Source organism: Nerophis ophidion, linkage group LG11 (genome assembly GCF_033978795.1).
Source record: "Nerophis ophidion isolate RoL-2023_Sa linkage group LG11, RoL_Noph_v1.0, whole genome shotgun sequence".
Lineage (NCBI taxonomy): Eukaryota > Metazoa > Chordata > Actinopteri > Syngnathiformes > Syngnathidae > Nerophis > Nerophis ophidion.
This window is the reverse complement of record NC_084621.1, coordinates 40,183,468-40,210,906: the sequence shown is the minus strand read 5'-3', so window position 1 is coordinate 40,210,906 and position 27,439 is coordinate 40,183,468. Positions and strand designations below refer to the sequence as shown.

Here is a 27,439-nt window from a genome sequence, read left to right as displayed (position 1 = left end):
TAGAGATCCCAACCATTGACCCTAGAAGGTCTGTCGGGCTGGATGGACCTCTGACCCCTGAAGAACTAAAGTCTGCCTTGAGGTCAAAGCAGAGTGGAAAATGTCCAGGCCCCGACGGATTTCCTGCTGAATTTTAAAAGACCTTTGTCTCCATGTACAATGAATGCCTCCAGACAGGTATCCTTCTTCCCTCAATGCGCCAGGCTACCATATCACACTTACTAAAAAAGGATAAAGATCCTCTGCTATGGTCTAACTATCGTCCTATCTCTTTACTTTGCGCCTGGAAACCAATGTGTCCTTTGTTATTTATACAGACCGAACTGGGTTTATCAGGGAAAGACAGTCCTTTCACAATGATAGGCGCTTTTTAAATATTTTATATCCCACTTTGACATCTTGCAACCCAGAAGTTATCATCTCAATGGATACTGAGAAGACGTTTGATCGAGTGGAATGGAATTATCTATTTATTACATTAGAAACATTCGGCTTTGGTAGTAAATGTACATCATGGGTCAAGCTTATGCATACATCCCCTCTTGCGAGAGTCTGAACAAACAATGACTGTTCAGAATATTTCCCCCTTTCTCTAGGAACTTTCCAGGGCTGCCCACTATTATTCACTATTCCCATTGAACCCTTGGCAGTTGCCGTTAAGTCCAGCCAAATGCCTGGTATTTTAAGTGAAGGACAGGTGCATTAGCTGTTACTGTATGCTGATGACCTCTCATTGTTCATGTCTGACCCTGGTTGATCTATTCCTCCACTGATGACATTACTGAACAATTTTGGGAAGTTATCGGGTTATAAGCTAAATATCTAAAAAAGTGAAGTTATGCCTGTCAATGCTGCAGCTACAACATAGGCCCTTTCGGGCCTTCCCTTCAAAGTCTCTATTGATAAGTTGGTGCACTTAGGCATCTACGTTACCAGAAAGTGTTAAGATTTAGTAGGCCAGAACTTTTTACCACTATTAAGCAGGATGAATGACGATTTTTTTCATTGGTCTTTTCTTCCCTTGTCTCTTGCTGGAAGAATTAATTGCATCAAAATGAATCTTCTCCCTAAATTTTTGAAACTCTTTCAATGCTTACCTATATTTATCCGAAAACACTTTTTCTGTGATGTTGATTGCTCCAAAAAACAATGTTAATATTTAGTTACATGTCCTTTAGCAAGTTTCACTGCAACAAGGCGCTTTTGGTGGCCATCCACGAGCTTCTGGCAAGCTTCTGGTAGAATTTTTGACCACTCCTCTTGACAAAATTGGTGCAATTCAGCTAAATGTGTTGGTTTTCTGACATGGACTTTTTTCTTCAGCATGGTCCACTCATTTGAGTCAGGACTTTGAGAAGGCCATTCAAAAAACTTCATTCTAACCTGATTTAGTCATTCCTTTACCACTTTTGACATGTGTTTGGGGTCATTGTCCTGTTGGAACACCCAACTGCGAACAAGACCCAACCTCCAGGCTGATGATTTAAGGTTGTCCTGAATAATTTGGATCCTCTTTTTTCATGGACCCATTTAAAGCACCAGACATGTTACCAAATATTAACATTGCTGTATGTATACTTTTGACCCAGCAAATTTGGTCACATTTTCAGTAGCCCAATAATAAATTCATAAAAGAACCAAACTTCAAGAATGTTTTTTGGCACCCAAAAAGTATGTGTTATAATCACTCTATCACTAAAAAATAAGAGTTGTAGAAAGTATTGGAAACTCAAGACAGCCATGACATTATGTTCATACACGCATGCATGCATGTGTGCTTTGGAGCCCCTGCCTCGAAAGAAAATAATGTTAGCCTTGGTGCCCTTCTATCTTACCTTGGTGCTCTAAAATATGAGCCGTACTTTAAGGCAACACTTGCCTTGACCTTAAAAAGTTAAAATTTGAGGCCTGTACATACGTACATACTAGAGATGCGCGGTTTGCGGTCTCATCCGCGGAGTCCGCGGATAAACCACGTGTCGGGCGGGTGACATGACGAAAAAATAGATTTTAATTAGATTCGGGCGGGTGGCGGTTGAACCATCCGGAAATATTTGATATACATGGTTCTGGAATCGGTATCCTTTGCCATTCAAAGAGCCATGTCATAAAGCGAAGAAGACAATAGGAGACGCTAATATTCTCTTGAATGACTGCCGGCAGTCACCCAGATAATAAGTATTAGGGCGTGCTATGAAGCCATTGGCTTTGTCGCCTTCTACAACATGTACGATCTGCTTGTCAGACCAGCATCATGTTGTGTGTGGCTTCCGCGGAAACACGCACACGACTGCAAGGCATACTGGGTGACACAGAGTACACTAATGGTTGTGATATAAACAATTTTAACACTCTTAGTAATATGCACCAGGCTGTGAAGCCACACAATACAAGATTGACAAACACATTTCGGGAGAAGATCCTCACAGTAACACAACATAAACGCAACACAACAAATACCCACAATCCTTTGTATCCGTGATACTACCTGAGTATATTGTACACCCCCGGGCCCCCAACCCCGCCCACCTTACTGACGCACAGGGGGGTGAGGGGGTGGCGGGGTTTGCTGCTAGCGGGGTGTATAAAATAGTCAGGAAGTGTCACGTATATAAAGGATTCTGTGTATTTGTTGTGTTGCGTTTATGTTGTGTTACTGTGAGGATGTTCTCCCGAAATGTGTTTGTCAATCTTGTATTATGTGGCTTCACAGCGTGGCGCATATTAGTCAGTGTTAAAGTTGTTTATATCACAACCTCCAGTGTACTCTGTATCACCCAGTATGCCTTTCAATCTTGTACGTGTGATTGCGGAAGCTGCACACAACACGTTGCCGGACTAACAATTGGTTTGTACATGTTGTTGACGATGTCAAAGGCAATGGCTTCACAGCACGCCCATATTCTTGTCATCAGGATGAACGCTATTGGATAGTCGCGAGAAAAAGTTAGCGGCTCCAATTGTCTACATTATTCTGTGCAACAGGTTTAAATAGCTCTGTGAGTGGTAAAGGCGGCCGACCTCTGATTTATTTCAGCGGGCGGTTGGCATGCGGGGACGGTTCTTATAAAATGTTGGTTCGGGCGGACGGCGGGTGGATGACGACTTTGGTGATGCAGTAGCGGATGATATGATTGCCTATCCGCGCATCTCTAGTACATACATATACATACATATACACATACATATATACATACATATACACATACACACACATATACGTGTATATATATATATATATATATATATATATATATGTGTGTATATGAAAGTGTGTGTGTGTGTATATATATATATATATTAGGGCTGCGAATCTTTGGGTGTCCCACGATTCGATTCAATATTGATTCTTGGGGTCACGATTCGATTTTAAATACATTTTTTTCGATTCAACGCGATTCTCGATTCAAAAACGATATTTTTCCGATTCAAAACGATTCTGTATTCATTCAATACATAGGATTTCAGCAGGATCAACCCCAGTCTGCTGACATGCTAGCAGAGTAGTAGACTTTTTTTAAAGCTTTTATAATTGTAAAGGACAATGTTTTATCAACTGATTGCAATAATGTATACTTATTTTATCTTTGTGAAAATATTGGACGCCGTGTGTTGTCAAGCTTATGAGATGCAATGCAAGTGTAAGCCACTGTGACACTATTGTTCTTTTATTTTTAATTTTTATAAATGTCTAATGATAATGTCAATGAGGGATTTTTAATCACTGCTATGCTGAAATTATAACTAATATTGATACTGTTGTTGATAATATTAATTTTTGTTGCATTACTTTTGGTTTGTTCTGTGTCTTGTTTGTATCTCCTCAAACGCAGTTCTGAGTGTTGCTGGATCAGGTTTGGTTTTGGAATTGGATTGCATTGTTATGGTATTGCTGTGTTTCGTTTTGTTGGATTGATAAAAAAAAATAAAAAATTGAAAATAAAAATCGATTTTTCTAAAAATGAGAATCGATTCTGAATCGCACAAAGTGAGAATCGCGATTCATATTCAAATCGATGTTTTCCCACACCCCTAATATATATATATATATATATATATATATATATATATATAGCCAACAACTTCATGACGACTCTAAAGCTGGAACCAAATCAGATAAAAATGTGGACAGATTCTATGATTACATTGTATTGGATTTGCAGCTCAGAAGTGGAAACAGTTTGTTGCAAACAGAGTGACTGAGATCCAGTCACTGACCCACTCTGACAGATGGTCGCACATCGCAGGAAAGATAAATCCAGCTGACCTCCCCACAAGAGGACAAAGTGTTGATGGGCTGATACAGAACCACCTATGGTGGAACGGGCCTAGCGTTCTGACATCAACTGATCAGTCAGAAGAGACTGAAAATTACAATGTTCCATACAAGGTGAATGCAGAACTAAGGTCCAGCCAGCAGATCACTGTGCAGTTTGCTGCAAATAACACAGACCCCACTGAACCAGTGTTAAAACTGGAAAGATATAGCAAGCTGAAAAGAGTCCTCAGAGTGACAGCCTGGATAAAGAGATTCATAGCCAATGCTCAAACAAAAACAAAGAAAAAAGAAGAACTAACTGCTGATGAGTTATTTGAGGCAGAAGCGTACTGGATCAAGACAACACAACAACACAGTTTCAGCCAGGAGATCAAACAACTGAAGGTGAAAAAGGGCCTAAACAACGACTGCAAGATTACTGAACTCAAAACCTTTCTTGGATGAACACGAGCTGCTCAGTGTGGGAGGAAGGCTGCAGCAGTCTGATTTCACATACAGAGAGCAGCACCCATGGATTATGCCCAATAAACACAGATATTCAGAACTGCTGATACAGAGCTGTCATGAAAAGGTGATGCACTCAGGAGTGAGAGACACTCTCGTTCAAGTGAGAGAAAGATACTGGATCCTGCGTGCCAGGCAGCTAGTGAAGAGAACTGTGGCCAGCTGCACTGTTTGCAAAAATTTCAAGGCAAAAGCCGGACGGCAGATCACTGCGCCCTTGCCCAAAGACAAAATAACTGAATCTCCACCATTCGAAGTCACAGGTTTAAATTTTGCAGGGCCACTTTATGTGAAAGCAGATGATTCTGGGAAGAAGTCATACATTGCGCTATTCACCTGTGCTGTTACCAGAGCAGTACACCTGGAACTGGTCTCAGATCAGTCAACAGAGAGATTCCTGTTAGCACCGAAAAGATTAATCTCCAGAAGAGTATTATCCAAAATAATCTACTCAGACAATGCCAGAACATTCAAGACAGCTGATCAAGACCTGAAGGAGCTGTGGAAAGCTATCAAAGAACCCCAGCTGTTAGAGTTCTTCTCAGAAAAGGGCATCACCTGGAAGTTCATTGCAGAGCGAGCAGCCTGGTGGGGTGGATTCTGGGAGAGGCTTGCCCGATCAGTAAAAACATGCCTGAAGAAAGTTCTAGGAAGAGCTTCACTCAACTTTGAAGAGATGTGCACAGTACTGACAGAAGTGGAGGCGATGAGAAACTCAAGGCCTCTGACATTTGTGCACAATGAAGTGGATGAACCACAGTCGCTGACCCCAGCCCATTTTCTGGTGGGAAAACGGCTGACCTCTCTGCCACCAAAGCCCTTCCCAGCTAACATTCAACACCCAACTGCAAACAAGGCAGCGATCACTCGAAGATGGAAGTACAGACAGACTCACAACCAGCTTCTGGAACACTTGGCGTAAGGATTACCTACTGGACTTGAAATCAGCACACCGCTGTGACACACTAACACCCACCCCACTGAAAGTGGGTGGTGATGTACTCATTGGAGAGGACGACACTTCCAGACAAACCTGGAAACTGGGAAGAATCACAGAACTGTTTACCGGCCGAGATGGACTTGTCAGGTCGTGCACCGTCTGCACTCCCTCAGGGACTTTGCTAAGAAGACCTATTCAGTTACTGTACTGTCTTGAGATTTACATGAACGTAGTTCATGGGGGGAGGATGTTGTAACTTATGGGTTATATAGTTCATGTGTGATGATCATTCATGATTTGTATGCTAGATTTAATTGCTGATAAATTGATTTATTTTTATTTACAGCTAAAAGGACTTAAAAGTGAATTGATTTGATTTATATATGTATTTGATATATATTATTTGACAAACACTTACACTAGATTGATTTGTTTTCTATTTTATAGCCTAACAAAGGGTTAACTAAAATACTACATGTTCCACAATGCATTGCGGCAAACCGGATGTAAAAAAATGAGCGGGAGCAGGTGCATGGTGGTTGATGAGATTCAGCGTTACGAGCCTATGGGTGATGAATGAATGACAGATAAGAAGATATAAGGATCGTTTTTTACCGTTTGTATCCCCAGTTTTTTCTTATATAAAGTACAACTTTATTTACACATTTCGACGTCCTGTCCAATACTTTGATCGTAGTTAATCTACACTCAGAACTGCAATAAACAGAGCAATTGAAAGGAGACACTAACATGACACAGAACAAACCAAAAGTAGTGAAACAAAAATTAATATTATCAACAACAGTATCAATATTAGTTATAATTTCAGCATAGCAGTGATTAAAAATCCGTCATTGACATTATCATTAGACACTTATAGAAATAAAAAAAAAGAACAATAGTGTCACGGTGGCTTACACTTGCATCGCATTTCATAAGCTTGACAACACACTGTGTTCAATGTCTTCACAAAGATAAAATAAATCGTATTTTAGGTTCATTTAATAGTTAAAGGCCTACTAAAACCCACTACTACCGACCACGCAGTCTGATAGTTTATATATCAATGATGAAATATTAACATTGCAACACATGCCATTACGGCCTTTTTAGTTTACTAAATTGCAATTTTAAATTTCCCGGGAGTTTCTTGTTGAAAACGTCGCGGAATGATGATGTGTACGCGTGACGTCACGAACTGTAAGGAAATATTAGCGCTGCGCACACACATAGCTAAAAGTCGTCTGCTCTAACCGCATAATTACACAGTATTTTGGAGATCTGTGTTGCTGAATCTTTTGCAATTTGTTCAATTAATAATGGAGAAGTCAAAGTAGAAAGATGGAGTTGGGAAGCTTTAGCCTTTAGCCACACAAACACACAGTGATTCTTTGTTTAAAATTCCCGGAGGTGAAGCTTTCCTATGGATCAGAGCGGTCAAGCGAACATGGATCCCGACCAAATGTCAACCAGCAGTTTTCGGTGAGAAAATTGTGGTAAAAAGTCGCCACTTACCGGAGATAAGCTGAGCTTGTGCCGTCCATACAGCTGCCGTCGACTTCCATCAGACACTGGCCTCAAGACACCCGTGGACACACCCTTCCGACTATCAGGTACTATTAAACTCACTAAAACATTAGCAACACAATAGAAAGATAAGGGATTTCCCAGAATTATCCTAGTAAATGTGTTTAAAAACATCTGAATCCATCCCAATGCAATCGCGTTTTTTTTTGTTTTTTTTCTAGTCTGTCGCTATCAATATCCTCAAACACAAATATTTCATCCTCGCTCAAATTAATGGGGAAATTGTTGTTTTCTCGGTCCGAATAGCTCTTTTTGTTGAAGGCTCCCATTAAAAACAATGTGAGGATGTGAAAAGGCAGGGCTTTTCTATTAGCGACCAAAAGTTGCAAACTTTATCGTCGATGTTCTCTACTAAATCCTTTCAGCAAAAATATGGCAATATTGCAAAATGATCAAGTATGACACATAGAATGGACCTGCCGTTATCCCCGTTTAAATGAGAAAATCTCATTTCAGTAGGCCTTCAAAACAAATTAACATTATTGCATTCAGTTGTTATAAAAGCTTTTTTTTTTTAAATCTAGCTAGCATGTCAGCAGACTGGGGTAGATCCCGCTGAAATCCTATGTATTGAATGAATACAGAATTGTTTTGAATCGGAAAAATATCGTTTTTGAATCGAGAATCGCGTTGAATCGATAAAAATGTATATATCATCGAATCGCGACCCCAAGAATCGATATTGAATCGAATCGTGGGACACCCAAAGATTCGCAGCCCTAACATATATACATATATATATATATATATATATATATATATATATATATATATATATATATATATATATATATATATATATATATATATATATATATATATATATATATATAGCCATACCGGTATATATACACACACACACACACATATATATATATATATATATATATATATATATATATATATATATATATACACATACATATATATATATATATATACACATATATATATATATATATATATATATATACATATATATATATATATACACAGTATATATATATATATATATATATATATAGCCATACCGGTATATATACACACACACACACATATATAAATATATATATATATATATATATATATATATATATATATATATACACACATACATATATATATATATACACACATATATATATATATATATATATATATATATATATATATATATATATATATATATATACATATATATATATATATACACAGTATATATATATATACATACACACATACATATATATTCACACATACAAACATATATACACTTTGATGCCTAAGAAATAGCAATTGTTGAAAGTCAGGAAAATACGTTTTCGCTGTGGTGCAGTTTTTTACGTAATTTATTGCGTTGTTATTGTTTATGTAAGTGAGTTGAAAAATAAAGCTATTGTAGATCCACACTGATGTCCCTGTCTCCTCTACTGAACAGCCATAAAAAGATAGGAACCCCCCAAATATATTACACTATATACTGTACATCTAATCATACAATATATTTAATTAATTTGTTCTCACGTAAAAAAAAATCTTTTTTTAAGGTGTGGCGGGCCGCAATGATCAAGTACATTAAGGAGAAATCCTGACTGAATCATTATGTTTGACTTTAGAGGTTCCAACATACAGTATATTTAACATGTTATATTGTACTTCCACAAGAAAAACAAATCTTACCATCAAACACGTTTCCCTTCAGAGTCTTGATTACAGGATGATAGCTGCTGTCCATTATCTCCAACATCTTTGCCATTTTCTCCACAACAGGACTTTGAAGCTAAAAAAGCAAAAGAAGCAAACTCTTTAGCCAGAAATGGCATCTGATGAAAATAAAAACATGACTTTTTATTGTGCATGCCTGATGATATATGCTCTGAATATTGCTCTTCCTGGAAGCCCAGAACTTTAGCTCAGCACTTGGCCCTGGATTACAACCGCTCAGAAGTATGTCTGATGAATCCTCCTTCAACATTTTGTGGATCAGATTGGTCCAGTGACTGACGTAGGTCTCTATATTATGGGCCAGTGCACGATCATGGCTACCATACCTAATGTGGGGAAAAACATATCAATTGTTTCTGCAACTTCAAGGTCTCTGTCGAGTCATGTGGTTATCTTACATATCAAAGGTACTGGTCACATTTTCCAGCCAATCTGTCGCAGTGGGCATAGGGAGGAAAGATTCCCCTGAAGCCCTTCGCCGCACAACTGATGTTTTACGGCATATCTTCTCTGCATTCTGAGTAATATCCTCCGACAACAGATGTGGCCATGTGGAATGGTTTAGGCTATTGGACAGCAATGGGACACATATCTTGACAATAGACAAGACAGTACAATTAATAAATGAGAATGTTTAAATAATGGAAGAGTTACTGGGTCACCTGTTCAACTGTGATTGACAGCTGCAGTAGTGGCGATGGCGACAGGACGCCAAAAAGGAGAAGCTCCCTGTAGTTTTCTGGAGTGATGGGAACATCACGCTTCTTTATGGTGTAAATGTGGTTACTTTTGGCAGTAAGTGGAACCTACATTTGCAGAAAGGTATGCAAAAAACAAATGTGATGGACAAGCTGCAGCATTTGAACATTCCTAACCAGATCTAATAAGGCGGTGATTCTCAAACTAGTTATACACGGTCTCTATTTAGTGATACGCTAACAAATCACTTGATTAAAGAAGTGTTTTATATTCCATTATTCAAACGCAGTGTTACTTTTCAAACGGTGTCTAATGTTCCAGTGGCCAAAAATGTAAATTATACTTGTTGAATAAAACCTCTATGTGACATTTGCTGGGCATAGTGATGCCGGATTTGTTCTTCCGTGGATGCGTTCGGGCAAGAACACAGGGAATGGTAAGAGATAAAGATTTTTTAAATAATAAAAGGCTGAGAACAAAAACCCTGGTGCTAGGCAGAAAAGGCAAACAAAAGGTGCTAGCATGGGAGCTAGGGAAACAAACAAACAAACACTTACACTTGGCACAAAGGCACAAAAAGGGAAAACACAAACAACTAGCATGAGAGTTAGGGATAAACAAAGCGTAACGCGAAAGCTAGAGAGGAGATACATAGAAAGCAGTCGTTATTTGTTGCATGAAAGCAAATTAGGATCCGAGAAAGAATGAACAAAAGGGGAAGGCTTAAATAAGGCAGTAATCAACAAAACAGGTGTGCATCAACAGCGGGTAGCAGGTGGAACTAATAAGAAACCATGGTGACAGAAGAAAAACAGGAAATAAGGAAGTCAAACCACAGAATGTGATATAAAAAGGAACCAAGCTACAACATGTGATGATCCGGGCAGCGGATCATAACATAATCCCCCCCTAAAAGGATAGATACCAAAGGTCCCAAAAACAAAACTTGAACCCCCCCCACAATAAGAAAGTTCGCAAGTGAAGGGTAGGCGGAGGGAGGACATGGTGGAGGGTCGCCAGGTCGTGTGTCCCCAAACCCACCGAGGACAAGTAAGGTGGCGGCGGAGGATTGGGACGCAAAAGTCTAAGAGGGCGACCTCGAAAGGGCCACATCGGTGGCAGCCGAGAAGATAGGTGTGATTGGCGTCAAAAGTTGAGCAGCCGGAGAGTTCTCAGACAAAGTCTGATGTTTTGCTGCTGTTTGCGCCACTGGCGTCCATATACTGACCTCTGAAAGGGCCGCCTGCAGGCCACTGATTGCTGCTTGCGCAGCAGACCAGCTCGAGGTCGCTGAGACATCGTAATGGAAACAGGCGGTGAAGTCGTCGTCGCCGTGGAAGCAGGTGCTGGAGTGAGATCCAGCCTTGGAGCAGGTGCTGGAGTGAGATCCAGCCTTGGAGCAGGTGCTGGAGTGAGATCCAGCCTTGGAGAAGGTGCTGCAGTGAGATCCAGCCTGGAAACAGGTGCTGGAGTGAGATCCAGCCTTGGAGAAGGTGCTGGAGTGAGATCCAGCCTTGGAGCAGGTGCTGGAGTGAGATCCAGCCTTGGAGCAGGGGCTGGAGTAAGATCCAGCCTTGGAGCAGGTGCTGGTGTGAAAACCAGCCAAGAGACAAGTGCTGGAGTGTGGTCCACCTTTGGGTCAGGTGCCGGAGTGAGATCCAGTGCACATATGGACACCCTTATGTTTGAACATGGTGTTTGTTATGGACAATCTGTGATGAGCACAAAAGTCCAATAACAAAACACCACTAGGGTTCAGATCCGGGCGGCCATTCTTCTCAAACACGCCTCTCCAGGTTTCACTGTCGTTGCCAACATGAGCGTTGAAGTCCCCCAGTAGGACAACTGAAATCACCCGGGGGAGCACTTTCCTTTACTCCCTCGAGTGTATCCAAAAAGGGTGAGTACTCTGTGCTGCTGTTTGATGCGCAAGCACAAACAACAGTCAGGACCCGTCCCCCCACCCGAAGGCGGAGAGAGGCTACCCTCTCGTCCACTGGGTTGAACTCCAACGTACAGGCTTTGAGCCTGGGGTAAACAAGAATTGTTTCCCCCCTGAAACTGTCGCTCTCAAGAGAACTGGTTCCAGAGGCCTTGCTGTGCGTCTAGGTGAGTCCGACTATATCCAGCCGGAACTTCTCTACCTCGCGCACTAGCTCAGGCTCCTTTACCCCCAGTGAGGTGACGTTCCACGTCCCTAGCTTATGTAGCCGAGGATCAGACCGCCAAGTGCCTTGCCTTCGGCTGCCGCCCAGCTAACAATGCACCCGGCCTCTATGGTCCTTCCTATGAGTGGTGAGCCCATTGGAGAGATGACCCACGTTGCCTCTTTGGGCTGTGCCCGGCCGGGCCCTATGGGGACAGGCCCTGCCACCAGGCACTCGCCATCGTGCCCCAACTCCGGGCCTGGCTCCAGAGCGGGGCCCCGGTGAGCCGCGTCCGGGCGAGAGAAATTTGAGTCCACTTTGCTGTTTTTAATTCAAGTACCCCCTAATCAGAGCAAAGCTTTTTTGGTTGAAAAAAAGAGATAAGAAGTAAAATACAGCACTATGTCATCAGTTTCTGATTTATTAAATTGTATAACAGTGAAAAATATTGCTCATGTTTAGTGGCCTTTCTTGAACTATTCAGGGATGGGAATGAGGATTTACAAAATCAGCTGAAAATGTTTTAATCCTAAAACACCGCTTTGCGGAAGGCCGCACAGCGGCCGCACCCGAGTGCACCTTGTGCACTCACCTACAAAGGGGGTCTGCCCCCCCCAGAAAAATTTTGAAATCTATGTTAGCTTAGGATGCATTTCCTGCTATTTTGAGTCAAAATCTAACAGTATTCTCCTTACCAAAATTTGAAATACATAAGATCGTGTATTGTACCTCTGAATGGACTTGTCTGTTGTAGATTGGTGTGAGTGGAGCCGAGTCGGAGGTGGGAGGCTTCGATAGTTGATTTGAGGCTGCATTTGTGACGATGTTTGACTTCAGCTTGAAGGCAGATCCCAGTGAAAAATTACTTCTCCGTAAAGTCACTTTACTTAGCTGCCTTGCCGATTTTGCGTGGTCTAAGAGTGCCACCTTTCCCCGAGATCCCTAGTTCACGATGTCCTTGCAATATAAGCACTGAGGCCGAAGATTAGCCAGGGACACGCCACCTGAGCCCCGGTGAGATGAGCGAAGAGGGCGCAGCACGAAGGGATCCTCCCACTGTCCCGCCGACCAGTCGAAGCGGCCGCCGCGACAAATAGCGACCAAAACAGTCGCTGCACTCCAGGGCAAGTGCAGAGATCTTCACCGCGTCAGGATGTGCCAACCAAGCTTTCACTTTTACCAGTCGGCCGGATCGCACTCCTCTGCGTTTCTACTTCCTGGGCAGCGGAGTGTTCAACCGACGGAAGCACTCGGGTAGGTTAGCATTAGCACGTAAAAATTAATCCGAGTCACTTGCATTGTAAAGTTCACATGACCGTACTGACTCCCCTATCCTCAACAACTCCTGGCGTTCATACACTAGAAGTGAGTCGATGGTCCTCAAAACACACGTCAAAATAACCACAAAACAGACAGTAGTGCTCAGAGGCAAGCGGCGAACCAGGCACACCGGCACCATCTTGTTCTCTTATATTATAACGAATTATATAATATATAATATTACAAGAATACAAGTTCAGAAACGCTCACAATAATTGAGGATCAGGGACTAGATATTGTCGGCAAACGATGCGTGCAGACGCCTATAACGGGCAATGTCATTTGTTGATGTCGTCAGCTGATTGTAGCGCTTGCCAATCTGGTGCCTTCACACATTGGCATTATATTATAAAAATGACCGGCGGTGCCAAAATCGGCGGAATTCCGCGGATCCGCGGAAAATTCCCATCCCTGACTATTTTGAAAAAAATTAAAAATAACTAAAGACTTGATGAAAAATAAACAACTGATTCAATTATAAATAAAGATTTCTACACATCGAAGTAATCATAAACTTAAAGTGCCCTCTTTGGGGATTGTAATAGAGATCCATCTGGATTCATGAACTCAATTCTAAACATTTCTTCACAAAAAAAGAAATATTAACATCAATATTTATGGAACATGTCCACAAAAAAATCTAGCTGTCAACACTGAATATTGCATTGTTGCATTTATTTCACAGTTCATGAACTTACATTTATAGTTTGTTGAAGTATTATTCAATAAATATATTCATAAAGGATTTTTTTAATTGTTGCTATTTTTAGAATAGTTTTTAAAAAATCTCACGTACCCCTTGTTATACCTTCAAGTACTCCCAGGGAGAACCACTGGTATAGGCTATAGTCTCATCAGTAACTTATAAAATAATGTTGAAAGAATGAATTTAGGATACACCGTGAATGCTAAGCTAGCAGGTTAAGCTAGTGTTGCTAACTGTACAACATTACCTTATTAGTAGCGAGCAGAGATGCCTTTGGCGAAGAGAAATAAACAGCAGAGTAATGTTCAAAAAGGTCGGCCAACAGTCTCTGGAACTCTTGACTGGCTGCACTTTTACTCCACGTTTGACGCTGCAGTCGTAAAAACAAACACACTTTCTCTTCGACAAACTTTACTCTGACGTCGTCAAGAAACGAAGGCGTACTCTCGTCGTCCGACATGATGGCTCGGTGTTTACCTCCACATCATGTTCAGCTGCTTCACTTCTGGTGGCAAAGTGTAAATACACTGAGAAAAACAAAGTGAAAAAAATAGCTTTAGTTCCTTAATGCGCTAATGTCTCCGAAGAAGAATCCACACTGGGTGGTTTAGCGTGTGGTTGCGTAGCAACGGACACTCTCCTCAATCACTGCCACAACAACATTTAGGAGCCCCAGATGCTGTTTAAACGGAAGTAAACATAAGAAATGGAATACAAAAACATACACACACACACACACACACACACACACACACACACACATATATATATATATATATATATATATATATATATATATATATATATATATATATATATATATATATATATATATATATATACAAACCCCGTTTCCATATGAGTTGGGAAATTGTGTTAGATATAAACAGAATACAATGATTTGCAAATCATTTTCCTTCCATATTCAGTTGAATATGCTACAAACACAACATATTTGATGTTCAAACTGATAAAAAAAAATTATTTTGCAAATAATCATTAACTTTAGAAATTGATGCCAGCAACACGTGACAAATAAATTGGGAAACGTGGCAATAAATAGATTAGATTAGATTAGATTAGATAGTCCTTTATTTATTCAGTCAGGAGAGTTCCTTCAGGAAAATTTAAATGTTCAGCACAATCCCATTCAAGATCAGACAAACATTACAGGGAGACAGAACAGGATGGCTGACGGGTCTGCCGGCTTCCAGCGCCCTTTACAAAAAAGGTGAGATACAGGTAAACAAGTTGGGGGATTGTGGGTGGGGGTCGGGTATGGATATGAGAAAAAAATAGATGATTAAAATAAAATAAAAAAAATCGGTCTAAGCCTGGGCCCTGGAGAGGGGGTCCAGACTGAGGTCAAGGGGAAAAAAACAACTGATAATGAAATAATAATGAAATACTGATAAAGTTGAGGAATGCTCATCAAACACCTATTTGGAACATCCCACAGGTGTGCAGGCTAATTGGGAACAGGTGGGTGCCATTATTGGGTATAAAAGCAGCTTCCATGAAATGCTAAGTAATTCACAAACAAGGATGGGGCAAGTGACACCAATTTGTAAGCAAATTGTCGAAACAAATTATAGAACAACATTTCTCAACGAGCTATTGCAAGGAATTTAGGGATTGTACCATCTTCGGTCTGTAAAATTATCAAAAGGTTCAGAGAATCTGGAGAAATCACTGCACGTAAGCGATGATATTACGGACTTTTGATCCCTCAGGCGGTACTGCATCAAAAACCGCATGGGCTCAGGAACACTTCAGAAAACCACTGTCAGTAACTACAGTTGGTCGCTACATCTGTAAGTCTAAGTTAAAACTGTACTCTGCAAAGCGAATGCCATTTATCAACAACACCCAGGAACGCTGCCGGCTTTGCTGGGCCTGAGCTCATCTAAGATGGACTGATGCAAAGTGGAAAAGTTTTCTGTGGTCTGACGAGTCCACATTTCAAATTATATCTGGAAACTGTGGACGTGGTGTCCTCCGGAACAAAGAGGAAAATAACCAAAGTTCAAAAGCCAGCATCTGTGATGGTATGGGGGTGCATTAGTGCCCAAGGCATGGGTAACTTACACATCTGTGAAGGCACCATTAATGCTGAATGGTCCATACAGGTTTTGGAGCAACATATGTTGTCATTCAAGCAACGTTATCATGGACGCCCCTGCTTATTTCAGCAAGAAAATGCCAAGCCACGTGTTACAACAGCGTGGCTTCGTAGTAAAAGAGTGCGGGTACTTTCCTGGCCCGCCTGCATTCCAGACATGTCTCCCATCGAAAATGTGTGGCGCATTATGAAGCTTAAAATACGACAAGATCCCGGACTGTTGACCAACTTAAGCAGTACATCAAGCAAGAATGGGAAAGAATTCCACTTTCAAAACTTCAACAATTAGTTTTCTCAGTTCCCAAATTTTTATTGAGTGTTGTTAAAAGAAAAGGTGATGTAACACAGTGGTGAACATGCCCTTTCCCAACTACTTTGGCATGTGTTGCAACCATGTATTTTGAATTAAATTATTATTTGCAAAATATATATATATAAGTCTATGAGTTTGAACATCAAATATCTTGTCCTTGTAGTGCATTCAATTGAATATGGGTTGAAAAGGATTTGCAAATCATTGTATTTCGTTTATATTTACATCTAACATAATTTCCCAACTCATATTGAAACGGGGTTTGTACATATATATATATATATATATATATATATATATATATATGTATATTTATTTTTATTTTTAGTTGTATTATTATTATTATTATTTATTTTTTCCTGTGATAGAGAAACTTGTTGCTCACATAAAATATTCATGAAGTTTGGGTCTTTTATGAATTTATTAATGGACTACTGAAAATGTGACCAAATCTGCAGGGTCAAAAGTATACATACAGCAATGTTAGTATTTTGTTACATGTCCCTTGGCAAGTTTCACTGCAGTAAAGCGCTTTTGGTAGCCATCCACAAGCTTCTGGCAAGCTTCTGGTTGAATTCTTGACCACTCCTCTTGACAAAATTAGTGCAGTTCAGCTAAATGTGTTGGTTTTCTGACATGGACTGGTTACATGTTTAAGTCAGGACTTTGGGAAGGTCATTTTAAAACCTTAATTCTAGCCTGATTTAGCCATTCCTTTACCACTTTTGACGTGTGTTTGGGGTCATTGTCCTTTTGGAACACTCAACTGCGCCCAAGACCCAACCTCTGGGCTGATGATTTTAGGTTGTCCTGCAGAATTTGGAGGTAATCCTTATTTTTCCTTGTTCCATTTACTCTCTGTAAAGCACCAGTTCCATTGGCAGCAAAACAGGCCCAGAGCATAATACCACCACCACCATGCTTGACGGCAGAGATGGTGTTCCTGGGATTAAAAGCCTCATCTTTCTCCTCCAAACATATTGCTGGATATTGTGACCAAACAGCTCAATGTTTGTTTCATCTGACCACAGTACTTTACTCCAGAAGGTCCATGTGATGTCAGATAAAACAAAAATTTACCTGTTTGGTCAAAAAATCAACCAGAAGCTTGCCAGAAGCTTGTGGATGGCTAACAAAAGCACTTTACTACAGTAAAACTTGCCAAGGCACATGCAACCAAACATTATCATTGCTGTATGTATACTTTTGACCCAGCAGATTTGGTCACATTACCAGTAGACCCATAATAAAGTCATAAAAGAACCAAACTTCATGAATTTTTTTTGTGACCTGACCAACAAGTATGTGCTCCAATCACTCAGTCACAAAAAAATAAGAGTTGTAGAAATTATTGGAAACTCAAGACAGCCATGAGATTATGTTCTTTACAAGTGTATGTAAACTTTTGACAACGACTGTATATACATACATACATGTATTATATCCTGATCGGTTTAAAATAAATACAAAAACATAACTTATGGGGTACTTTCTACTGAGGAGTAGCTGTCCTCAATCCTGACCCTTAAATTTCAATAATGAAATACCACCTAAAACATTCTTTAAATTTGTTGTAATAGTGTGAATTAGAAGCTCTTAATGATTAATTTTAAACAGATGTTGAAATACATACATTTATTGTGGTTTTAAGTTTTTTTTATTAATTAAAAAATAAAATAAAAAATCATCATATCTACTCACTTAAATTGAAGCAACCGATTACAATCCATATTATTAATTATATTTCACAATGTTTGGTATTAAGTACATATCAATTAAACTAAACCCATAATAGTTAGTCATTTAATATGAGTAGATTTGTATAGAAAACAGTACAGAATTAAATGTAATCTAAACAAAACCATTGAGTTTATTTGAAGAAGTTATACTCCCTGATGAATAAATACTACTCATAAAAAATTATTAATATCACATATCAATGACAAATAATTGAGTAATATCCCTCCGTCCATTTTCTACCGCGTATCCCTTTTGAGGTCGCTAGAACCTATCTCAGCTGCATTCGGGTGGAAGGCGGGCTACACCCTGGATAAGTCGCCACCTCATCGCAGTAATTGAGCAATAATCATCCACAAAAATGTATGCACTGATGTGAATTTAATCAAGACAATTCATTAAATCTAAATGTTACTTTTTCTTATAGGAATATAAGTACAGAAATCAAAAAATACTTTTATTAACAACTAAGCAATATCTAGTCGTTTAAAAGTAATCACAATTGACTTACAACCAGCTCTGTAAAGGCTGGACATTGAAGCACAACGTGAACATTGCAATGCCATCTTATTTTCAAGCCAGAAGTTTGTTGATGCATTTCAAACCACAACTTTGGAAAAGACGCAATGCTGAATTTAACTATTAAAAAGAAAAAGAAAACACACCATATTACAGAATGGTGACGTGTTCATAAACATGTGTTCCCATGCTCTCTCACCTCACTAAGCAAAACATTTAAATGATTTAAAGATAAATCCTCCATAACTATGGGGTGCCAAAAGTAATAATTCAGTCCCACTTTTCTAGCAGATCTATTTCTCACATCTCGCTGTAATTCATTTTCATCACATTTAAGTTTAAATTACATGTTTACACAAAATGTTATATCTAAATGTTAAATATAAATTTGAATGTTGAATATAAATCTAAATATTAAATACATGTTATATCTAAATCTTAAATCTAAATGTTAAATATAAATCTTAAATCTAAATCTTGAATATTAATAGGAATACATCTTGAATATATAAATAATAAATAAATAAATACATGGGTTTATATGTATGATTAAAATTTTGATTTGAGATTTATATTTAGATTCAAGATTTATATTTCTATATTAGATTTAGATTTAAACTTCCATCCATCCATCCACTTCCCACCGCTTGTCCCGTTTGGGGTCGCGGGGGGTCGCTGGATCCTATCTCAGCTGCATTCGGGAGGAAGGCGGTGTACACCCTGGACAAGTCGCCACCTCAAACTTAATATTTATAATTATGTTTAACATTTAGATTTAAATTCAACATTTAGATATAACATTTAGAGTCCACATTTAACCTTGAATGTAATGAAAATTAGCTAAATGTAAACAATGTATCTGCTAAAAAAGTCCATCCATCCATCCATTTTCTACCGCTTGTCCTCTCGGGGTCGCGGAAGTGGCTGAGGCATATCTCAGTTGCATTCGAGCGGAAGGGGGGGTACAACCTGGACAAGTCGCCACCTCCTCACAGGGCCAAGACAGATAGACAGACAACGTTCACACTCACATTCAGACATAAGGGCCAATTTTAGTGTTGCTAATCAACCTACTCTCAGGTGCATGTGTGACTGAATGTTTACATTCGGCACCCCATAAAACATGTGCCAAAACATAAATGATAAAAGTGCAATTTGTATGGAGTAAAACCCATTTGTACTTATATCTGACAAGAATTGAAATGTCACTGACATTTGTGGGACAAATCAGTGCTAATTTAAAAACATACTGTAGCATATTCGTAAATTGTGTCGCACAAAAGTTTGCACTGCAATGACAGTCTCATTTCAAGCCAGAAGTTTGTTCTTCAGGGACTGGACTGTGTTTGGCTGATTTAAATCATCCAGCTTTAAGAAAAGTTTTTGGAATATCTTAAATGTGTATACTTAAGCTGCCCGGGATGATTGCGATTCAGCGTGTAGATCAAGTCAAGGAGAGGAGAGCAAGCCCTTGCAATATCTCAATGTCCTGTGATGACTTCCACGCCCTTTGTGACGATGCTGGTTTTTGAACTTTGCGTCGATAACAGTCTGGATGGTTCGCTTCCCCTTTGGTCCGGATGACACGATGTCGAATATTTCCAAATAAAATTTGAAATTTGGACTTGTTAGACCACAGAACACTTTTCCACTTTGCATCAGTCCATCTTAGGTGATCTCGGGCCCAGAGAAGCCGGCGGCGTTTCGGAATGTTGTTGATAACTGGCTTTCGCTTTGCATAGTAGAGCTTTAACTTGCACTTACAGATGTAGCGACAAACTGTATTTAGTGACAGTGGTTTTCTCAAGCGTTCCTGAGCCCACGTGGTGATATCCTTTGGAGATTGATGTCGGTTTTTGATACGGTGCTGAGGGATCGAAGGTTACGGTCATTCAATGTTGGTTTCCGGCCATGCCGCTTACGTGGAGTGATTTCTCCAGATTTTCTGAACCTTTTGATGATATTATATACCGTAGAGGTTTAAATCCCTAAATTTCTTGCAATTGCACTTTGAGAAACGTTGTTCTTAAACTGTTTGACTATTTGCTCACGCAGTTATGGACAAAGGGGTGTACCTCTCTTGTCAAAGACTGAGCATTTTTGGAAAAGCTTTTTTTATACACAATCATGGCACCCACCTGTTCCCAATTAGCCTGCACACCTATGGGTTGTTTCAAATAAGTGTTTGATGAGCATTCCTCAACTTTATCAGTATTATTGCCACCTTTCCAAACTTCTTTGTCACATGTTGCTAGCATCAATTTCTAAATTTAATCTATATTTGCAAAAAAAAAATGTTTATGAGTTTGAACATCAAATATGTTGTCTTTGTAGCATATTGAACTGAAAATGGGTTGAAAATGATTAGCAAATCATTGTATTCCGTTTATATTTACACCCAACACAATTTCCCAACTCAAATGGAAATGGGGTTTGTACAGTGCGTCTGCCTCACATTACGAAGGTCCTGAGTAGTCCTGGGTTCAATCCCGGGATCAGGATCTTTCTGTGTGGAGTTTGCATGTTCTGCCTGTGACTGCGTGGGTTCCCTCCGGGTACTCCGACTTCCTCCCACTTCCAAAGACATGCACCTGGAGATAAGTTGATTGGTAACACCAAATTGGCCCTAGTGTGTGAATGTGAGTGTGAATGTTGTCTGTCTATCTGTGTTGGCCCTGCGATGAGTTGGCGACTTGTCCAGGGTGTACTCCGCCTTCCGCCCGATTGTAGCTGAGATAGGTACCTGCGCCACCCGCGACCCCAAAGGGAATAAGCGGTAGAAAATGTATATATAAATATATATACATAGTTATATACACATATACTGTATATATATATATATATATATATATATATATATATATATATATATATGTATATATATATATATATATACATACATATGTATAGGTATGTGAAAAAAACACTTTAAAGCCGCCGCTAAAACACCAACAGCTTAATTTCCGTACCTGACAGTTTCGGCAACAACTGTTGCCTTCCTCAGAGGACATAGAGTGACAACCTCTAAGGAAGGCAACAGTTGTAGCCAAAACCGTCAGGTACGGAAGTAAACATACAGTTCTGGCTATAAGAATGACTAGTCGCACAATTTTTTTGAGACTTATTGAACCTATTTGGATTACCAACAGCTTCACTTTGCTGTCGAGCAACATGAGCACAAAAAGATAAGTCGTCAACGGAGCAATACATCGTTACCAGAGGTGGAACTGGAATTAAAAGCGCTAATAGGAACTCTACAAAACGATGTAAATGAGGTACAAGGCAATGTCAACAGTCTCCATGAACAGATTATCAATGGTGTACAAAAAATGTTGCAAATTTCCAAAAATAGATTATCAGAGAGAGAAAACATATTGTGGTGATATGATGGAATTTAGAAAGTTCAGAAAATAAATGAAGATGATCAGTAAAGACAACACAGCATTACAACGGGAGGTGGAGAAGATGAAAGAGGAGAATGCAACATTGCGCAAACAGTCGAATGCCATGCAGCAAGATAACAACCATTGGGACAACAGCGGTGTTTAAAGTGCAGATAGAAACAATGCGCCAGATAACACTGATTTGAAGAACTTCAGGGAGGAGCTGGCTGCATTGAGACAACAGCTCAATGCTAGACAACAAGATATCACCAATCCGGGTAATATCAGTGTTTTGGAAAACACCAGCTACACATCAATCCTCAATCCGACGCCAGAGCAGTTGACAACAGAGGAGAACCACACGACTTGGATGTTGCTTCAACGGAGCAACAAGTGGTCAACTTTCTGCAATCAAAGGGACTTGATGTCGATATTAACACCATTGATACTTGGAATTCACTAAATAGAAGAGGGAACAGCACCACGCCAGTCATCATTGTTAAACTCGCCAACAGGAAATCCAAAATGGCATTGCTGACAAAGGAAAAAAAAGCTGAAGGGCACAAATGTGTACATGAACGAGCACCTCACTAAATGCGATGCTAAAATCGCGATTCGAGGAAACGGGGGAAACTTCAGGATACTTGGAGCGCCAACTGCAAAATCCACATCAAACTAAATGGGGGATCAGAAGCAAGAGTATTTGTTGTCAAAGCCATCAAAAATCCGGACGAATATTGAAGCTCCCAAAGCAACCACAACAACAACAACAATAATGGAGTCTGACGGACAACAGACATTGACATTCAATGACAAAATTACAACGATCCAAGGGATTACCGGATAAGAACATCTGTACTCAGATGCAAAATCATCTACACTTACAGATATTCATAGAGCAACACAAATTATTGCTGAACAGGAATATATAAAACTGAAAACCTTCAGCAACATATGTCACAATAGTACGGAATTACCAAGGATATAGATTTAGATACAATTTTTTTATTTTATACCAGGAAGAATTGTTTTTATTATACAGACAAACAATACAACAGAAACATTAAAATTGACAACATTCTATCGATTGATTATATTAACAGCAAACGTTTATATACTAACTACAACAACGTGAAGCATTTTTTGCAACAATTCAACAAACCCATCCAAGTGATCTCTATGTCAGAAACATGGATGGATACTAAAAAAGGAATTGATTTTGACCTGAAAGGATATGAACTAAATTATATAAACAGAACCAACAAGAATGAAGGGGGAGCAGGTGTGTATGTAATAAAGAACTTGAACTAAAAAGTGGTAAAAAAAAAAACATGTAATTAGCTATTGATAATATCTTTGAATGTGTAACTATTGAAATATGTCATCAAAAAAGCAAAAACGTACTAATCAGTTGTACGTATAGATCACCTAAGTCAAACACTGATACATTTGAGAACTGGATTAAGGCAACTTTTACTAAAATTAGTCAAAAAATAACTCTGTCATGTGGAGACTTCAAAATTGGCCTCTTGAACCCTAACAAACAAAAGTCCATAGATGACTTTATTGACACAATGTATAGCCTGAGTTTTATTCTAAAATCACAAGGCCAAGCAGAGTCTCAGGACACTTATTGATAATAGTCTTTCTAATAATTTTGATAATGATACCACAAGTGGTCTGCTAATATCCGACATCTGCCAGTTTTCATAATCTATGACGGACTCTACAAGAAGAGGAACAAGGATGACAAAAAAACATTTTGAAGAATATACACAGAACAAAGTATGACAGCTTTTAAGAATGACCTGAGAGATCAAAGTTTGGACAATGTATACAGTGAAAATAATGCAGATGATGCAAATGGAATTGTTTCAATACTTTTATGATGCTGCATGGCAAACATTGTCAATGGAAACAACTTAGTAAGAACCAATATAAAAACAATCAACCATGGATGACAAAAGGACTGAAAAATGCTTGCAAGAAGAAAAATACATTATACAGAACATTTATAGCACAAAGATCTACAGATGTAGAAAACAAAATCAAAACGTATACGAAAAAGCTAACTGACATCCTACAAACACCCAACAAAAACAATGGGATGAAACGTGTGGCATCGTAAATTGCATTAGCAAAAATGGTGCTAAGAATCCATCCATCCATCCATTTTCTACTGCTTATTCCCTTTGGGGTCGCGGGGTGCGCTGGTGCCTATCTCAGCTACAATCGGGCGGAAGGCGGCGTACACCTTGGACAAGTCGCCACCTCATTGCAGGGCCAACACAGATAGACAGACAACATTCACACTCACATTCACACACTAGGGCCAGTTTAGTGTTGCCAATCAACCTATCCCCAGGTGCATGTGTTTGGACATGGGAGGAAGCCGGAGTACCCGGAGGGAACCCACGCATTCACGGGGAGGACATGCAAACTCCACACAGAAAGATCCCGGGCCCAGGATTGAACCCTGACTACTCAGGACCTTTGTATTGTGAGGCAGACGCACTAACCCCTCTGATGATTATCCTAAATACTTCTCAGGTGAAAATGTGAAAAATGACAATATGAACGAAGTAGTTGTAAGCTTCAATAAGTACTCTGTGAACATTAGACCAAATCTGGAGGAAAAGATTCCAGATCCCGAGTCAGTTGAAGACTTTAATGACACTATAGACAGAAAGCTCTGTCATCTGGCAGGAGCTCAAAGTAAAGCCGCTGCTCCTCCATATCGAGAGGAGCCAGAAGAGGTGGTTTGGGCATCTGGTCAGGATACCACCCGAACGCCTCCCTAGGGAGGTGTTTCGGGCAGGTCCGACCGTTAGGAGGCCACGGGGAAGACCCAAGACACGTTGGGAAGACTACGCCTCATGATCCCCCGGGAGGAGCTGGACGAAGTGGCTGGGGAGAGGGAAGACTGGGCTTCCCTGCTTAGGCTGCTGCCCCCGCGACCCGACCTCGGATAAGCGGAAAAAGATGGATGGATGGATGAATGGATGGATAGATAGTGTAATAATAATTAAGGACATATTTTATTGCCATTATTACTTTGGCTGTCTGCACTGCATTGTCCTGAAAAACATAACCCTGTTAGCATGTCAGTTTAGTACATATATTTCAAAAAAATATGTTATTGATAGCTTGCAAAAGTAGACATTGGTAATACAAATCCTGTATAGGAGCTCGATGAGGCGTACAGAAGTGTACTCTATGAAATGTCAGGCGAGTGTGGAGTTGTGGCTCCGTGGATAATCTGTAGCGATTACAGTGAAAATGACTTCTGACTTTGGCTTTAAAGACTTTTTCTAGGGAAACAGCTGATAAAAGGTGAGACGTGAGCAAGCCAGAGGGTTTAGGATTGCAGGTGGCACTGCCATTCTGGCCCACATCACCAACAATGGCAAGGCCACCTGTGGGGAAGAGGTGGGCTGCCTGTTGCTATGGCACTAATAACAAGTTGGAAGCAATGCAATGAAGCAGCAGCAATGAAGATGTCTCCCAATGTAACCCAAACACTCATTTCATGCGCAACATATGAAACAGGTGTTAACACGGTTGAGAAAAGGGAGTGATTTAATGTGCTCATGCCTGTCAGTGTCATGTCAGTCTCCACTAGGATACACCCACTTCCCTATAGTCTCAATGTATCTTACTTTCAAAGTTTAATAACAAAAAATGTATTTGGTCGCCATGATACTCAACATGTTTTAATGCAGCAATGCTAAAAGTAAGACAAGGTGCAATGTGGTTAAGGCCATAAATCTGTCAATGAACATAACGACTTTTTAAAGTGATTTATACTGACTCTTTTTTGGCTACGACAAAAGATGTCACCTTTGTCACTTTCAAGCAGTTTGCCGTGACAAATGGCTTTTCTTGACGGGATTCACTGAATCTAAGTTGTGTTTGAATTTTGAGGCATATTTCTGCAGAATATTTTGGTTGAAATACAAATTATACAACTTTATGTGTAAAGTCATGTATGATGATGATGGCTTAACTTCAAGCGTTGTTTGAATTTAAAGGCAAAATTCTGCAGAAGATGTTAGTTGAACTCCAAATTGTACAACTTTTGGTTTGACATCAAACGTGATGATGGTTTGAACTCCAAGTTATGTTTGAATTGTAAGGCATATTCCTCAAAAACATTTAGGGTGAACTCAAATTTATTCAACTTTATTCGTAACGTCATGCATGAAGATGATGGTTGGAACTTCAAGCATTGTTAGAAATTGTAAGGCATATTGTTGTAGAATATTTTGGATTAACTACAAATTGTTATTAATTGTGAGGCATATTTCTATAGAAGACTTTGTTTAAACTCTAAATAATACAACTTAATGTTAATAATTAGCTTTATTGTCTTCGAGGAAAAATGTATCTTGGCCATCAAGTCACAGCGTTTACATACATAAAAACATACTGTGAACGGCTTCCTGCCACCATCGTGTGGGTTGCATGGACCATCAATGAAAGACATCGCTGAGCAGGCTTGACTCTTGTTTATTGTCTCAATAAACCTTTGTGGGTCCCAGTCGGTAGCGCCGATTTTCAGCGCTTCCTCCTCTGCTGCCCGACTCGGCTTGCCTTTCAGTCGCCGGTGACTGCGTCTCCCTCGGGGGCTCATCTTCCGTCTCGGCTCGCTCGTCTTGTTCGTGTGGTGGTTCTCCTCCTTCCTCTGCCCCGATTGCTCCTTCTTCTCCCCTTTTATACAGCAGGAGAAGATGCACAGATTGAAAGCAGGTGTGTGAATTACGCACCTGGCTCTGATCGCTGAAGCGGCACTCCAGGCGCGCCCCGCCTCTCTGTTCCGCTGCATACTCCGCCTCTTGGCCGCCATCTTGGGTAGGACCATGATTTGTCCTATCCCGCTGTCGGCCCGTCGGCTCCGCCTCTCCACACATACATACAGTTTATCCGACAATACCATACTTGCCAACCCTCCCGATTTTGACGGGAGACTCCCGAATTTCAATGCCCCTCCCGAAAATCTTCCGGGGCCACAATTCTCCCGAATTTCTCCCGGTTTCCACCCAGTCAACAAAGTTGGGGGTGTGCCTTAAAGACACTAACGTCCTCTCTCACCTGAAACTTTCACCCCTTGACAGCCGCATGCTGTCCAGGTGTCCGCTTTTCCTCCATATATACAGCGAACCGGCCCGGTCACACAATATTGTAGCGTTGGACGGGTTTAACGATAGTCTTTACTCGAAGATGTCAAGAAATACTGACACGTTGATCCTATAACTGGTTTCATGATAACAGAAGGCAAACTTGGTCAACAGCCATACAGGTCACACTGAGGGTGGCCGTATAAACGACTTTAACACTGTTACAAATATGCGCCACACTGTCAACCCACACCAAACAAGAATGACAAACACATTTCGGGAGAACATCTGCACCGAAACACAACATAAACCCAACAGAAAAAATACCCATAATCCCTTGC

General features: G+C 40.0%; 1 protein-coding gene across 1 annotated transcript in view; it reads right to left on the bottom strand.

Annotated features, from left to right (window-relative positions):
- The window catches only part of si:dkey-233k19.3 (dynein axonemal heavy chain 11), a 93,826-nt gene extending 79,276 nt beyond the window's left edge, over nt 1-14,550 (bottom strand). Inside the window, exons 1-5 of the mRNA XM_061915914.1 lie at nt 14,155-14,550; nt 9,698-9,841; nt 9,434-9,627; nt 9,172-9,361; nt 8,991-9,090 (exon numbers count right to left, since the gene is read on the bottom strand). Of these exons, the coding sequence (XP_061771898.1) occupies nt 8,991-9,090; nt 9,172-9,361; nt 9,434-9,627; nt 9,698-9,841; nt 14,155-14,367 (841 nt within the window). The 5' untranslated portion in view covers nt 14,368-14,550. The remainder of the gene's footprint in view (nt 1-8,990; nt 9,091-9,171; nt 9,362-9,433; nt 9,628-9,697; nt 9,842-14,154) is intronic.
- Between the last annotated feature and the right edge of the window lie 12,889 nt (nt 14,551-27,439).